General features: G+C 42.9%; 1 protein-coding gene and 1 long non-coding RNA gene across 4 annotated transcripts in view; one reads left to right on the top strand and one right to left on the bottom strand.

Annotated features, from left to right (window-relative positions):
- LOC109285815 (uncharacterized) overlaps nucleotides 1-15,741 on the top strand; it is an 80,649-nt gene that overhangs the window by 15,085 nt on the left and 49,823 nt on the right. The window lies entirely within an intron of this gene.
- The window catches only part of MACC1 (MET transcriptional regulator MACC1), a 63,739-nt gene continuing 52,547 nt past the window's right edge, over nucleotides 4,550-15,741 (bottom strand). For all 3 annotated transcript variants that reach the window (XM_019497956.2, XM_019497955.2, XM_019497957.2), the window contains one exon: nucleotides 4,550-11,622. In XM_019497956.2, the coding sequence (XP_019353501.2) occupies nucleotides 11,407-11,622 (216 nt within the window). In that variant the 3' untranslated portion in view covers nucleotides 4,550-11,406. The remainder of the gene's footprint in view (nucleotides 11,623-15,741) is intronic.

Genomic DNA, 15,741 nt, shown 5'->3' with positions numbered 1-15,741 from the left:
GGTACCTAACAAGTTAGGTTTCTAACTAATGCCCCTCAAGCAGGAAGCTACTGATCACTAGATGTAGTAATAGTAAGCAAGATAACCACAGAGGAAACATTCCTGAGTGGATAGGAACCTAGACTGAGTTTTGCTAGATCTTGGTTTTTATCCTTACTCAGCCATTGATTGTTTGTGTGCCCATGACTAAGTTACTTCTAGGGCTGTACGAAGCTTCGGTCTCTGATTCAATTAAGTGGAGATTTGGCCTGATTCGGTGGCCGAATCTTCGAATCCAAATTCATAGGTATATAGATGTTAGGGTTGGGACCACAGTAGGTCATCAAGTTTGGCCCCCTGCCATGGGCAGGAAAGAGTGCTGGGGTCAAATGACCCCAGCCAGGTGCTTGTCCAATCTCCTCTTGAAGATCCCCAGGGTAGGGGAGTGCACCACTTCCCTTGGAAGTCCATTCCAGATTCTGGCAACCCTTACTGTGAAGAAGTTCTTTCTAATGTCCAACCTAAATCTGCTCTCTATCAATTTGTGGCCATTGTTCCTAGTTCCTCCAGGGGGTGCCCTAGTATAAAGAGCATCTCTTATTCCCTGCTACCCTCCCTTGATGAATTTATAGGCAGCTGCAAGTTCATCTCTCAGCTTTCTCTTGCAGAGGCTGAAGCGATCTAGGTACCTCAGTCTCTCCTTGTAGGGCCTTGACCACAGGCCTCTGATCATATGAGTGGCCATCCTCTGAACCCTCTCAAGATTCTCCACATCCCTCTTGATGTGTGGCATCCAAAACTGGACGCAGTACTCCAACTGTGGCCTGACCAGTGCCACATAGAGGGGAAGCATCACCTCCCTGCACCTGTTTGTCATGCATCTGCTAATGCATGATAAAGTGTGGCTAGCCTTATTGATCACTTCCTCACATTGACAACTCATGTTCATCTTGGAGTCAACTGTGACTCCAAGATCCCTTTCTGCTGCTGTGCTGCTGAGAAGGTCATCCCCCAGCCTGTAAGTGTGTTGGTGGTTCTTTTTGCCCAGGTGCAGCACTTTCCACTTGTCTTTGTTGAACTGCATCCTATTTCATTCTGCCCATTTTTCCACCTGTCCAGATCCACCTGGATCCATTCCCAACCCTCAGGTGTGTTAACTTTGCCCCATAATTTGGTATGATCTGCAAACTAGGACAGGGTGCTCTCCAGGCCCTCGTCCAAGTCACTGATAAAGACATTGAACAGCACCAGTCCAAGGACCAAGCCTTACAGGACTCCACTGCCCACATCTTTCCAGGTCGATATAGACCGATCTACCACCACTCTCTGGGTGCAACTCTTAAGCCAATTTGCCACCCGCCTGACTGTGTAATCATCTACAGCACAGCCTGTCAGTTTATTTACAAGAACAGAATGAGATACCCTGAATTGAATCAGGAAACCCTTTAATCTCTCTGAATCAAATTAGAACCCTCCAAATCGATTTGGAGGGTTTCAGAAAGATTCGATGATTCGGCCATAGACACAGCTTTAAAAGTTTTTTCTACATACCTCAAGGTACCAGGTGGCTTGTGATTGCTAAGATGGTGGGGCAGATAGAGCATCCCACAGGAGTGTGGAGGGGTCCCCAGCATGCTTGGCAGCAGAACTGGAAGTGGACCAAAAGCATTTCCAGTCCACTTCTGGGTCCACTGGAAAGTACGCTGTCCACCCCACCCCACGCCGCTGCAGCTCCCCAGCTTGGCAACTGGTGCCTCCTGGGCCTGGGGAGTCACCCAGGGTCCCTCTGTGGCCAATCACTGAGCCAGAGGGGAGCACTCGGCAGTAGATGTGGAAGTGGACCAGAAGTACTTCCAGTCTACTTCCAGGTTTGCTGCCGAGTAGGCGGGGGGCCTCCCCATGCTCCTATGGGATACTTCATCTGCCCCGCCATCTCAGCATTTATGAGCCACACCTGGTACCTTGAGGTATGTATAAAAAAACATTTAAACCTGTGTCTGTGACTGAACAGCTGATTCTCTGAATCAGCATTGAATCTTCAGATTTGGATTCAGCCAAATCAAATCAGGACAGTGATCCGAATCAACTAATCGAATCACTGTCCCTGATTTGAGCCAAATCTGAATCGAATATATCCTGTTTTGCAAATCCCTCGTTACTTCAGTTTCTTATGCCTTTGTTTCCCCTTCCATCTTTTGACTGTTTTGTCAGTTTTAGATTGCAACTTCTTTGGTAGAGGGACTATCTCTTAGCATGCGTCTGCAACTCACCCAGCACAATGGGGCCCTGAATTTTAAATCAGGTTTCTGTGTGTTAACATAGGACAAATAGTTAATAATAATCATCCAAGATATATTCTTCCTCTACTCATTTTCAGCCAGAGAAAAAGACAGTGAAGATGGCTTGAAGCTTCGTGGTTTTCTGTCATAGGAGAAATGGCACTACAAGACTTTATGTACTTCATTCTACATTTCATTACCAAAGAAAGGAAGCATCACACTATCTGTATGTTTAATAGGAATATGTGGGCATGCCTACACATTGCCCTATGTGACAACAATGCACTATGATGACGTAGTGATCACGTGGATCTACATGTGATCAGCAGTTACATCACTGTAGTGGCACACTCCCCCATTTTATTGCACCACTACAGTGACATAGCAGCAAAATCTAATCATGCACTGCATGCGCAGCACAGCACAGGCTGTTACTGCACCATGCTTTAGTACAACCAAAAGGAAGTCCTAAAGCACAGCACCGTAGCAACATTGCCATACAGCAACTTGTAGATGCACACTGTTAATCTCTGATCATGCTTAGCAACATGATTCCTACACTCTAACATTGTAGGTTTCTGTGCCAACAGTGCTTGCTATGTGCAAGCTAACCCTCAAAATATAATCCAAGCTGTAAAGACCTCTCCCAAAAGAACAAAAACCCTCTTAGCTTAAGTGCACTGTCAAAAATCAAGAGACTGGTCAAAATGAATGTATATTTATAGTCTACAAAGATACTACCCAGCAAATTATTTTAAAAATGAACAAAATAGTATCTGAAAATTGTGAGATAAACAGCTGCCTTTTCCAGTCAACACTACAACAAAGTCCAGTTGAAACTCAGGGGTCCAGAGCCCCACTGAAATTGAAAGAGGTCCAGACAGGTACAGGTTGACTGCATTAGCACATTTCAGGAACAGGTGCATGGGATGCAGAGATCTGCTACACATAGTACAAGGCAGGATCATTTGCTGATGAACACAGACATATAAATAATTTGTTTTTCAGTTGCTGTGAGATGATCCCGTGGTGTCACAACTAAGGCTAGTAATTTATATAGAAAAGCGTCCTAGATCTCTCCTCCTTTGTGACATCATCTTTTTGTAGCGTAGGTCTTTTCATATTTGATAATCCTATTTAACTGTGCTGCAAGTATGGCCCAAGGGAGATCTTTCCAGTTACACATAATTAGTTTTATAGGCAGCATTATTAAACCATCCATTACAAGGTTTATGTTGGGTTTTTTTTTAACTCCTTTATTAACAGCAATATAGGCTTTTGTATGTACAATAGAGGAAAGTATTATAAAATGGCTTTAGACTCTCTAATGAAATAGTCAACTAATGAGTAAAATTGTTTAAGAAATCAGCATTCTCAAGCTGGATTTCTTTTCTGATTTAATCAGAATAGATCCCATAGGCAATACTCAAAACTGCCAAAGTATGGATGTTTCATCTTTGACTTTTCCACTTTAAATTTCTGTAGCAGGACAGGCTCCGAGGGCAGCTGTGATACCTCATGGTGCCCACCATAGTCCTGCCCTGCTCTCACTCTAGCCTCTTGGGATCTCACCCTGCTACCTCACCTCATGGAAAAAGTTAAGAGTGGAGGCTGCCGTCTGAGGCTGGTAAACTCTGGGTGCTCTTCCTGTACTCTGTCCTCCTTGGGTTCCACATGGCCCACTTGATTTGGGGTTCTGACCCCTCCCAACCTCCGCCTCCGCCTTCAACCCCCGCTGCCCAAAGTCTCCTGGCCTGGAGCTCTGACCCCTGCTAACCTTCAGTCACCCCTCTTTGTGGGGCTCAGATCCCTCTGGCCTTAATTGCTCTGAGGGCTGAAATCATGGCCTCTGTCCCTGAGCTGTAGCCACTGCCTTCTCCTTTGCTACTCTTTAACCCTTAACAGATTTCTCTGGCTGCTGCTTTACTCTGCAGCTGACTCTTGCTTGCAACTTTTTGCTGGCTTCCTACCCTTCAAGTAGCAGGGATTAGGCGTCCCTGCTGCTACACTTCCATCCTGAGAAGAGGTGGTCACATGCCACAGATCATTTAAATTTACAGAAAAAAGGTTTAAAATGAATACCTAACTGATTACTGAAATTGGTACAGGAGTGCCTCTCTTGTTAAATTGTTCACCACACTTTGGGACTGGGCTCAGATTACCTTGCTTAATACTTCTATTAAAAGGATTCGTAGCAACTGGTCCACTGATGACTTTGTTTCTTAGTTGAACCATTGAGATGCGGTTGCTTCCTGCTGTTTGCAGACTCAAGAAGACTACAGTATACAGTGTTATTTTCCCTTGTTTATTATGTTTAAAAATATATACTGTAAGGTTTTAAAAAAGTTCAGGTAAAAAATAAACAAATATACTGGTAACAAATAAATTCACAATTTTTCTGTACTAAGTGTAATCTGCAGAGGGCCTTATATTTGTAACTGGTACTTATTTTCAGACCTGTACTGACAGCAACAGAAATAGTACATGAAACAGGTTATCACTTGCATCTGAGTAACGTTTGTTTTAGGTATCTAGAAAGGTTGAGAAAATCCCTGACTTGAATAGCCTGTTTCTGCACTCATACTAGTATAAACTGGCAGGAAATTCACGTAAATTCATGAAGTTAAACTGGTGTGAAAGGAAGAAAAGAGGCCCAGAGTGTGCGTCATACACTCATTGACCTTTCATAGAAATTTGCATTTATGTAAAGTGACTACAAAATGCAAACTAGAATGGCAAAGCTTTATCCACCTACTTGGTTCAGGTGGCAGTGAGAACCTATGCAAGGACAATAAACAATCTGGGATTTGTTCAGAACAGGATACTTACAGGTTATAACTCTCAACAACAATATTTCTAGCATGGATGGTCTTGCCTGACCTGAGAGCCTACTAGAAGAAACTCAGAAATATTTCTTAGTTGCTTAAGCCTTCATATTAGCATAGAAGCTTGCATTGTGCAAAGCCCAAACCCCTTGGTAAATCACCAGAGAGGTATGCACAAAACCCCAACCTCTTTCTTTTTCTCAGTGGAAAGAAAAACAAACATCAGAACACAAGAGGTGCCAGAGTGGGTCTGATCAACCATCCATCTAGCTCTGTATCCTGTCTCTGACAGTTGCACAAGTGGGTGCATTAGACAGAAAGCATATGAGCACAGTATATAGAGTGATTCATTCCCTGTCATAGCTTCCCTGGAATCCACCGTGTCCATGCTTTCCTACAGTGTTTCCAGACAGAAGGAAGGAAGGTGACTATGCCCCTAAATTTCAAAATGTTGCCTCCCCATTCCCCTAGCTGCCATTCTATTACTGCTGATGTCTTCTAAGAAGTTGGTTGTGGACCAGCCCTCCTGCTTATGCTTTCTTCATGGGGCAATCTTTTGTCCATTCCCAAATCTTCTGCTTTCAGAGGAACCATGAAGAAAGCATTTCTTCCCCTTTCAGTTCATGGATAGAGATTTGTAGAAGCAAATAATTTCTCTCTTTACCCCTTTCCTAGATTAGGATTAGAATAAGGATTCTGTCCTGCTGAATTGGCCCACTGAAGTGGACTGAGGGAAATAGATTCCATAATCAAAGGAAAAACCTGCACTCTAGGTGGGCGACTGAGGTGGAGTTGCTCTTTACCCTTTGTCCTTTGGATGTGACTGCTCTATGAAGAGCCATTGCAGGAGTGCAAGAAGTGTTCCCCAACATTATAGGCGTAGGCCGGCTGCACACCTTAATAAGACCCTTCCCACTGGAAGTAGGGGTGGGATATTGAACCTTTTTGCTGGACTCTTCAGAGATGAAAAGGGTTGAATACATCCCTTTTTTCCACAGAAGAATGTGGAGAAGAAGGAATTTTGTCCAATGTTTCCGTCTCCACAAGACAGCAACGAAAATGACAAATGGGGAAACCTGGAAATGTCAAGGAAAAAGATGCATTGTATTGTGGGTGGTTATAAGGTAGATATTTTTCCTTGTCCTCTCCCAAGGGTATGGCTAAAGTCACAGGGGGATTTGCTACTATACCCCTTCTCATGAAGACTAAGGAAGATAAATATGTAAGCTCATGGGACAGTAGGTCTTTGCTCCTACATCCTGTCAAAAGGGGCTAAGAGTAGAGTGTTTACCAAGGCCATGTTCTCCAAGCTCAGTGCTGCTGCAGAGAACAGCTGTATTTGATCTCAGCAGCTGCTCAGAACTGGCATTTTGTGGTTTTAAATATGTAAGCAATCAATAAAATATGGGTTTTAATACCTTTTTTTTTTTTTTACATTCAGTGTAGGCTGCTAAAGTAAACAATATTGCATGAGTGCTTATTTCATTCACATGAGGAGAAATGTAAAACAAAACTTAGTATGGAATTAGCTAATAAAGACCAGAACTCAAGAACCTAGAGCCTTGCATAATTGCATTAGCTATAAATATCCTCCTTAAAACAAATAAACATCAAGGACTGATCACATAATATTGCATATTAAGGAGCTTACTGACTCACTAAGCCAAATATTTTGCTAAATATACTGGGCCAAATTCAGGTTTTGTTCAATAGGATGCAAGATCACTGCCGATTCAGGTCTTAAGTCAGAGGAGATAGTATGATAATAGGCACAACATGAAAGCAACCCCTGCTCCTTTGCGATTCCTTGATTGATATAATTTCTCTCTGGTGCAAGGCTTGTCAAAATCCCCTTTCAAGTATGGGTTGGCCTTTAAATTTGAAAAAAATAAGCATCTGCAAACCTAATGGAGGCATTTTGCAACTGAAAGTTTCTGGCAGCATTCTCTCTCTCTCTCTCTCTCAGCTGGGAAGTGCCCGTTATGTTGTGCTGTTCTGATTGCTTGAGGCAATTACACACCAGCATATATACTAGTAGTAAGCAGTGCAAAAATTGGCACAAAAGGAATAGGGTATGCTGCATCAAAAGTGGTAGTGAATAATAACTGACCTGATGGTTTTTGCAAAGGGTATAAAAGAGGTGGTGAACAGGGCTTGACTTCAAGTAAAGGGATGTGGCCAACTGGGGTACATTCAACCATGAGAGCAAGACTGTATTGTGAAGTGGAAAGCACAATGTAACAGGTCTGCCCGCATTCTTGGGAATGTAAGGAGCAGCAAAATTCCTACTGCAGCTGCCAACGAAGACATTGAGCATAGCCTAGCTGGGTACTGCACTGTAACACTTCCTGCACTATGATATGTCTGGCAGTAGAAAATATTCTGGAAGGCATAACTACAAGTCTTCCCGGTAGTCCCAGGCTGCTTATAATGTAGCATAATTCTTCTCTTTAAGAAGAAACTTTATGCATTTTCACATGCTTTGGCAATACAAGGGAAAGGAAAACTTGTGCAATAATGCTTTCTTCCAGCTCTGTTTGCAAATGGTTCATTGCCATCTCTAGTGTTATCATGACACAATGACTGGCTGCTGCAAAGAAGTTCAAAGCAGTAGGGAAGTTTAGTTGCACCTTCTTTCCCCAGTTCCTTGAAGAATCACCGCAGGGCAGGCATTATGTGCATGTGAATGCCTCGGAACACAGAGGGCCACAACATGTAACTTTTAAACTCAAACTCTGATTTTTTTTATTTCCTTGTCAAAGAAAGAAGATGTTATTTTCATTAGTGCTCTGTAAGACTGATTCTCAGTTCACTAGCATTGGTACAAATCAGGATGTGTGCACTCAAGCCAACTGAATTATGAAATGCCAATTCAATGGAAGTATCAGGCCTTGAATGACGGGTAGAGAACTTTTCATGAGTACATGAGAAGTTCTCTAATAAATCAAGATCTCTTCAGTGCACCTGCCTCCCTTCCCATGTTCTGCGTAACTAGGGAATGTTTAATGAAAGTCAAAATAATGCCGGGGAAAGAAAATGATCTTGTAAATATGCTCTTTTGTTCTGTGCTCATAGAATCATAAAAAATGAAGGTAGAAACGGACCTCAAGAGGTCATCTAGTCCAACTCCCCATCTCTATTATCCTAGCCAAGGCTCTGTTGTGCCTGATCTTAAAAACCTCCAAGGATGGAGATTCCATAGCCTTTCTTGGTAACCTGTTCCAGTGTTTTACCACCCTCCTAGTGATCATCTACCACCACTCAGAAAAATCTAACTCCATCCTCTTTATAACCATCCTTCAGGTAGTTGAAGGCTACTATTAAATCCCCCACCAGTCTTTTCTTCTCCAGATTAATAAAAGTCTCCCTTCTTTGTGTCAGTCACACTGAAATAAAACTGCAGTGCGAGTGTATGAGATTCATGCAAGGTTCAAAGGGTAGAAATTTTTTTTTTGTTCTAAGGCTAGGTACAGACAGTCAAAAAACCTGAGGCAGTCTTTGCAGATTAGTCTAAACTGCCCAGAAAATTGAAACAGAAGTGACCACATTTATCTTTGATACATGAAATGCAGCCACATGCCGGCAGTGGCTCAGGCCAGGGTTGTGTGTTCACTTCCTCTTCCTGCTGCCCCTGAGGTCTTTGGGATTTGCAGTCCTGAATTAAAGCAACAGGACTCTGCCAGGTTGCTCATCATTTCCTCTTCCTGCTTCAGGATGCCTCTGGGATTTGTAATCCACAGTCACAGCCAGCAGCAAATGTGAGCGGGGGAAGGGGTGTTTAATTTCCCTCCCTGGCCCCAAACCCCGGCTGGGGTCCCCCCCTCTCCCCTCCCTTGTAGACTGAGCTTTATCCCCAGGTGGGCTTGACCCCCATCCCCTTGTCAGCCACCCCTCACTGCTCCAGCTAGGGAGCCCTGCTCTCTAGAACAGACAGCACAGCCCAGCCCAGGGATGGAAAGCTTGCTGGAATGCTGTGGAACTCTGATTTAACTTGAACCAGGAAGGGGTCTGGGACAGACATTGAATAAACCGGTTTGACCCAAATCAGTTAAATCTTATACTACATTCAACCAGGTTTATTTTAAATCAGTTTCAACCATTTTGAAACTGCTTTATGTGCACTGAGCTGATTCTGTTCTGTTACAGGTTTAAACCAGGTTCTGATTACTTAAGACAGTTTATGTGCAACTTCTGTCCCTAGCCTAAATGTTGGCCACTGTCTGGTTTCCCTTTACAAGCCGACTTTGCAAATGGACCTTGAGATCTACCTGTGACAGAGCTGTTCTTTCCTGTTTGAGTTCTAAAATGTTTTGCTCTGGTTCCTGGAGCTATCATTTAGCCATCAAAAGTTTGCTTGTTTTTAAAAATTCTCTTGAGTTGAACAGCTAACAATAATAAGGGATTATTTGGTCAGACAGGAGCTATCACCCAAGCCTATGTTATCTGTGTGTGGGCGCTGCATTTATTACAAGCTTCTTCACACTGGTAAGATTTCTATTGAAAAGGATCTATACAGATTTATTTTAGTGCATGCAATCAGTAGGAATCAGGCAAGTGTGAATTGCTGTATAAACAAATCATAAATGGTCCTAAAATATTTTCCTTTCTTTTAGCTGTAGGATTAACACTTGTATCTTTTTGACAATATACTAGCTGACTTGCCTGCAATAATGGCACAAATGAGAATTAGATACAATAAAGGTTCATGCATTCTGGATCTATTTCTGTGCCTGCTAAGCTACTCTCTTTGAAAACAGCAATATGAGAGGTAGTGGATTACCCAGAAGGTCATAGATTGTGACTGGCATTCTGATAACAGCTTTGTATAGATCTCCTTTTTCATCTAACTGTAGTTCGTCAGGGGAACATGCAGATTAAAGTACCACTTAAAGTGAGACAAACTACAGAATTTCTGATGCATATTAAATGTATAGACTTGGTTGTGTAAAAATAGCCCCAAAACAGCAAACTCTTTCTACAAAGCTAAGAACCCTTTTCAGAAGTTCCCACTACTTTTCATTAGCCTCTGTTTTTTTAAGTTCCCAATTGAAAATATGTAAACTGGTTTTTAGAGGTACTGAAACCCCATATAACACTGGTCAGAAAAATTCCAGCAAAATATTTTTGTTAGAATTTGCTGATTCATCCTAACATTTTGCAGAAGTAGTCTGGCTTTGAATTCTCAATGGGACTCCCACTGGTTTTCATGCCGTCTTGCACTCCTAACTGTCTGGCTTCTACTGGGGAGCCTAGTTTTTCAGGGTCTTCATTTCTGAGGTGGCCCATCAAGTAGTGAGCTGAGATGAAAAGAAGCTAATTTCATTTTGTAAGTATGGGCAACCCTCACTTAGCACTCTTAATTGGTTCCCAAAAAACCAAGCATTAAGCAAAACTGAAAGGCTTGATAAACCAAGATGGCGACCATGAGTGTTATAACGAAACTCACTGAGTGCTAAGTGAACCTTGGGTATCAATATAAAAGAGCATTATAGCGAAATAGCGATAAGTGAAACAGCGTTAAATGGTGGTTGTACTGTGTTTTGGTGTTTCTATAATGAACTACTGTGAGATTTTAGTTGCATGGAATTTCTTCTGTTTTTGATTTTCATTCAAAATTGGAATGGAAAAAAATCTGAATTCTGAGAATTTTTGAAGAACTGATATTCTGTTTCCTAACCAGCTCAGATCCTAGTGGTAAAGACTAAGCACATCTGAAAATTAAGCTTGAGGTGTCTTCTTCTGGGCACTCAAATAATTTACAAACTGAAAATTAGTCTCCCAATCCTCCAACTGACTCTATGTGTGATAGGACTCCACTGGTGTGACACTATTGAGTCCACTGGGGCTCCATACAGGTTCAATAGTCTGTCTAAAAATTATAACTTTCAGGATTTCAACATAAAAATCATTTTTGTAAATGTCAAGTGCCTGAAGGCCCTCCGAGAATATGTATGTGCCTGTAGGGAACTGATTTCAAACTAAAACACAGCGATATAAATCACAATGTTTCTCATAATCTATATTTGTAGTCTTCTCGCTTTTTTCTGTTGTGAATTGGTTCATTTAATTAAAATCATTTCAATGACCCATTTCACTTAGTAATCCCAATGTCATTGTGGTTCTCATAATATTTTACAACTTTCAGTAAGGGCCCTTCAGACCTTTCCCTTCTGGCCCTGGGCAGTTGAGGTTTCTGTATAGAAAAAAGTTAAACTAAAAGGACTCGTTCCATTTTCTTTCGTAAAATCAGAGATTTAAAAAAATTAATTAAAGAGTATAAAACCCAGCAGGATAATTCTCCAAAAGATCTTCCTGGAGAGGATTCAGGGTTCCTCTTCTATCTTTGAGAAAGCACTTGCCCTGAGGACTTTTATGCAGTTTACTAGGATCAAAGCTCCAGTTAACGCTCGCCAATCTTTAGTCACAGGGTTTTTCATTTTGTCCAAAGCCAGTTGCAGGTCTTGTAATACATCTCTGTAGCTCTCACCATAGTGGGCACCCCATGTGTATAGAAAATCATATGCAGGTTTCCACATCATCTGCAACGAAAAAAAAAGATTAAGTATTTGGAGAAAACGAAGCAACAAGGGAATAACAATTCATTATAAGGTAATAGCAATGAATGTCCTAGAAGAGGAAACACATTAACTTTTGCTCCTTGAGCACAATGTGTTTTCATATAGAGCATGTCCAGGTAAAACTACAATTTCTGTCCGTTTAGTCAGCTTCCTACAGTCGTTCCATTTTTACTGAAATATGTAGCAGTGAGAAGCTGAATCTTCATTTAATGGGATGCTATTAGATAAAAATCTATATTTCTGCCTAAAAAGTATACCCAGGGTAGTTACAAGTAAAGGCAATGATCAATAAAATGGAAAAGTGGGTGACAGTGAAAAATGTTTAGTTTTTTTCATCCATCTGTTCATCAGCAGTCACATATATTGAAGTTTACAGTTCTGTTGATAGCTGTACTGTCTCATGAATCAGCATTAGCATTCTTTATGCACTGTTCAGATAGGAGTTAACTGATGTGCACATCACCTTCCTTTGCAAGAAGGTATTTATTAGCAACAGTCACAGGAAGGCTGAAACTCCCTAAAAAGCCTTTACAAAGCTCCAGCAAAGCAGCAGAAAATCCTTGATAAAAACATGTTTGTTTGCTTTTTTTTTTAATTATGAATTGGGCTATACCATTTCAAGAGTAGTTGTTGAAATACTTTTATAAATTAATTAAAAAACAATCAAATTGACAGTATCCTTTTTGGAAGTATTCCAAACTGTGCATTCCATGATGGATCTTCAGCTGTGGTCAATTGTTATAACTCCAGTGATAGTAATGAGATTATGACGGTACACAGCAGATGCCGACCTGTACTTAAATCTTTTAAAGTACTGAGGGATTTCCATATCAATTTTGCTTAGTTTACAAATAAAAATTGTGGTTCCTCAGCTGCTGCAGATTTGACTTAAACTGTAAGGGCGCATCTGCACATGTTATTAATGCAACACAATAAACTCCAACGCAATCCACACCAGAGTCTATTGCCCCCGGGACCACAGCATTTTGAGCTGGGTCAGAGCAGCCCTGGCTGGGCCTGCTCCAACCCAGCTCAGCATGCTGCAGAGGGGCTGGCTGGGGCACAAGGATGCTAGAGCTTTCCACACTTTTCTGTTTTGGTAAGTCTTCTCCCTCCCCCCACTCATTGCCAATTTCATGCCTTTTCACAGTCCTCATGCTTTTTTGTGAGGACCAGGCTTTTTCATGGAAACCGAGTGAATTTTCTGTTTGTGCAAAAATGGCAAAACACAAATTTGGTAGATCATAATGTATAGGCACCCAAAATATGTCCATACTTATCAAGTTATATAAATTCCATACAATTACTAGACCAGTCTCGCTCTTCCTATAAAAAATATACTATACCATATGTTGCTATTTTTATAGACACTGTCTCTTTATAGCAGCTAGTATCACTTTGTGGTAAAAAATTGTACAAATAGAAACATTAAAAGAAACAGGTGAGACAGTGCAGCCTGGTTGTTTTTGGGATGGTTTCTTCCTTGATAGACAAGGACAGTGTACTCGGGTACATGGCTTAAGAGTGGGAGCCCAGCCACAGGGGGTTAATGACTTGGGAACAGCTGACAGGGGTGATTGCCTGTCCCCAGAGAGAGTTAAAAGCTCCCAGGGAGGGAGCTGAGGAGAGTGGTATGGTTGCAGTGCTGTGAAGGCACAACAGAGTTGGGGTTGCCCTCTCCAGGTCCTAGGTAGGACCACAGGTTTTGAGTTAACCCTTTGTTGTTTGTATATTTGTTTGTTTTAGTATTGATGTTGATTCCTGTGGGCTCAAGCTTGCCCCAGAGAAAATAAAAGCTGAGTCACAGTCTGCTGCATGTGGTAGAGAATGCAGGTACTTGAAAAAATGTCAGCCATGGAGACCTGAATCCTGCCAGAATAGCTGGAGGGGCTGCAGCAAGAACAGCGTTTTTTAGCATCAATAAAACCAACAACAGCAGTTCCAGAGAGAGCAGCAGCAGCAACTGCAGGTCTTCCTGAAACAGCAGTTGGTTGCGAAATGGGCCCCCACCCACACTGGTGAGTCACTAGGTTCCCTAAGGTTAGAAGGTGGAGTCCTTGCCAAGATGGGACATGCAGATGAACCACAGGCTTTCCTTGAAACTCTTGAGTGGGTGACAGAGACCTATCAGTGGCCATAGGATACACTGGCTGTGACGGTGGCTCCTCTGTTACCTGGAGAAGTACAGGCTGCTTGCCAGGTCCTGGGAGCAGATTCAGCTTGGAATTACAAAACCCTTAAAGTGGCCATGCTGGACTAGTTGGGTCTCAGGCAGGAGGCCTGTTGCCTCAAGTTTTGAGTGGAGATGCAGGACCTAATTCAGAGCCCTATGCCATGGCCCAGAAGCTAAAGGACTTAGATTTGGGGAGATGGGATCCCAGGAAGGGTGGCTGTGCCTTAAGGAAATGATCCTTCAGGCACAGAGGGAGACAATCCTAATGTGGGGGGAAAGGGCCAAGAGGCTTCCCTGGCTGACCAGAGAAATCCTGAGCAACCTAAGGGCAAAAAGGGGGGGGGGGGCATATAAGCAGTGGAAACAGGGAGAGATTACTAAAGAGGGAGTATACCTCCTCAGCTCGCAGTTGTAGGCAGGCAGTTAGAAAAGCCAAAGCTACCGTGGAGCTGAGGATGGCATCCCAAGTTAAGGATCAAAAAAACTTGTTTTTCAGATATATAGGGAGTAAAAGAGAGGCCCAGGGTGGAATAGGACTGCTATTGAATAGGCAAAAGCAATTGGTGACAGACAGGGGGGGACAGGGCTGAACTCCTCAATGAGTTCTTTGCGTCAGTGTTCCTAAATGAGGGGCAAGACAAATCTCACAATAGGATTGTAGAGAGACAACAGCAGGGTGCCAGACTACCAAGCGTTGGCCCCGAGATATTGCAGAGTCACTTGGAAGAACTGGATGTGTTTAAGTTGGCAGGCATCGATGAGCTCCATCTGAGGGTACTGAAGGCACTGGCTGATGTCATTGCACAGCTACTGGCAAGAATATTTGAACACTCGTGGCGCATGGGCCAGGTCCCAGAGGACTGGAAAAGGGCCAATGTGGTCCCTATTTTCAAGAAGGGGAGGAAGGAGGATCCAGGCAACTGTAGGCCAGTCAGTCTCACCTCCATCCTTGGCAAAATCTTTGAAAAGATTATTAAGGCTCATATATGCAAGAGCCCAGCAGGAAAAATTATGCTGAGGGGAAACTAGCACGGGTTCGTAGCAGGTAGATCATGCCTGACTAATCTAGTCTCTTTTTATGACCAGGTTACGAAACAGCTGGACGCAGGAATAGGGGTTGATATCGTCTACTTAGACTTCAGGAAGGCCTTTGATATGGTATCCCACCCCATACTGGTGAACAAGTTAAGAGGCTATGATTTGGATGATTACACAGTCCGGTGGGTGGCAAATTGGCTAGAGGGTCGTACCCAGAGAGTGGTAGTGGATGGGTTGGTATCGACCTGGAAGGACGTGGGCAGTGGGGTCCCGCAGGTCTTGGTCCTTGGACCGATACTCTTCAATGTCCTCATCAGTGACTTGGACGAGGGAGTGAAGTGTACTCTGTCCAAGTTTGTGGATGATACAAAACTGTGGGGAGAAGTGGACACACCGGAGGGCAGGGAACAACTACAGGCAGACCTGGACAGGTTGGACAAATGGGCAGAAAACCATAGAAAGCAATTCAACAAGGAGAAATGTAAAGTGCTGCACCTAGGGAGGAAAAATGTCCAGCACACCTACTGCCTAGGAAATGACCTGCTCGGTAGCACAGAAGCGTAAAGGGATCTTGGAGTCCTAGTGGACTCCAAGATGAACATGAATTGTCAATGTGATGAGGTCATCAGAAAAGCTAACTGCACTTTATCATGCATGAGCAAATGCATGACAAACAGAGCCAAGGAGGTGATACTGCCCCTCTATCGGGCACTGGTCAGACCGCAGTTGGAATACTGCATGCAGTTTTGGGCGCCACACTTCAAGAGGGATGTGGATAACCTGGAGAGGGTCCAGAGAAGGGCCACTTGTATGGTTAGGGGCTTGCAGGCCAAGCCCTACAAGGAGAGACTAGGGCACCTGGACCTCTT

Source organism: Alligator mississippiensis, chromosome 5 (genome assembly GCF_030867095.1).
Source record: "Alligator mississippiensis isolate rAllMis1 chromosome 5, rAllMis1, whole genome shotgun sequence".
Taxonomy (NCBI): Eukaryota; Metazoa; Chordata; order Crocodylia; family Alligatoridae; genus Alligator; species Alligator mississippiensis.
This window is presented reverse-complemented; position numbering and strand designations above follow the sequence as displayed.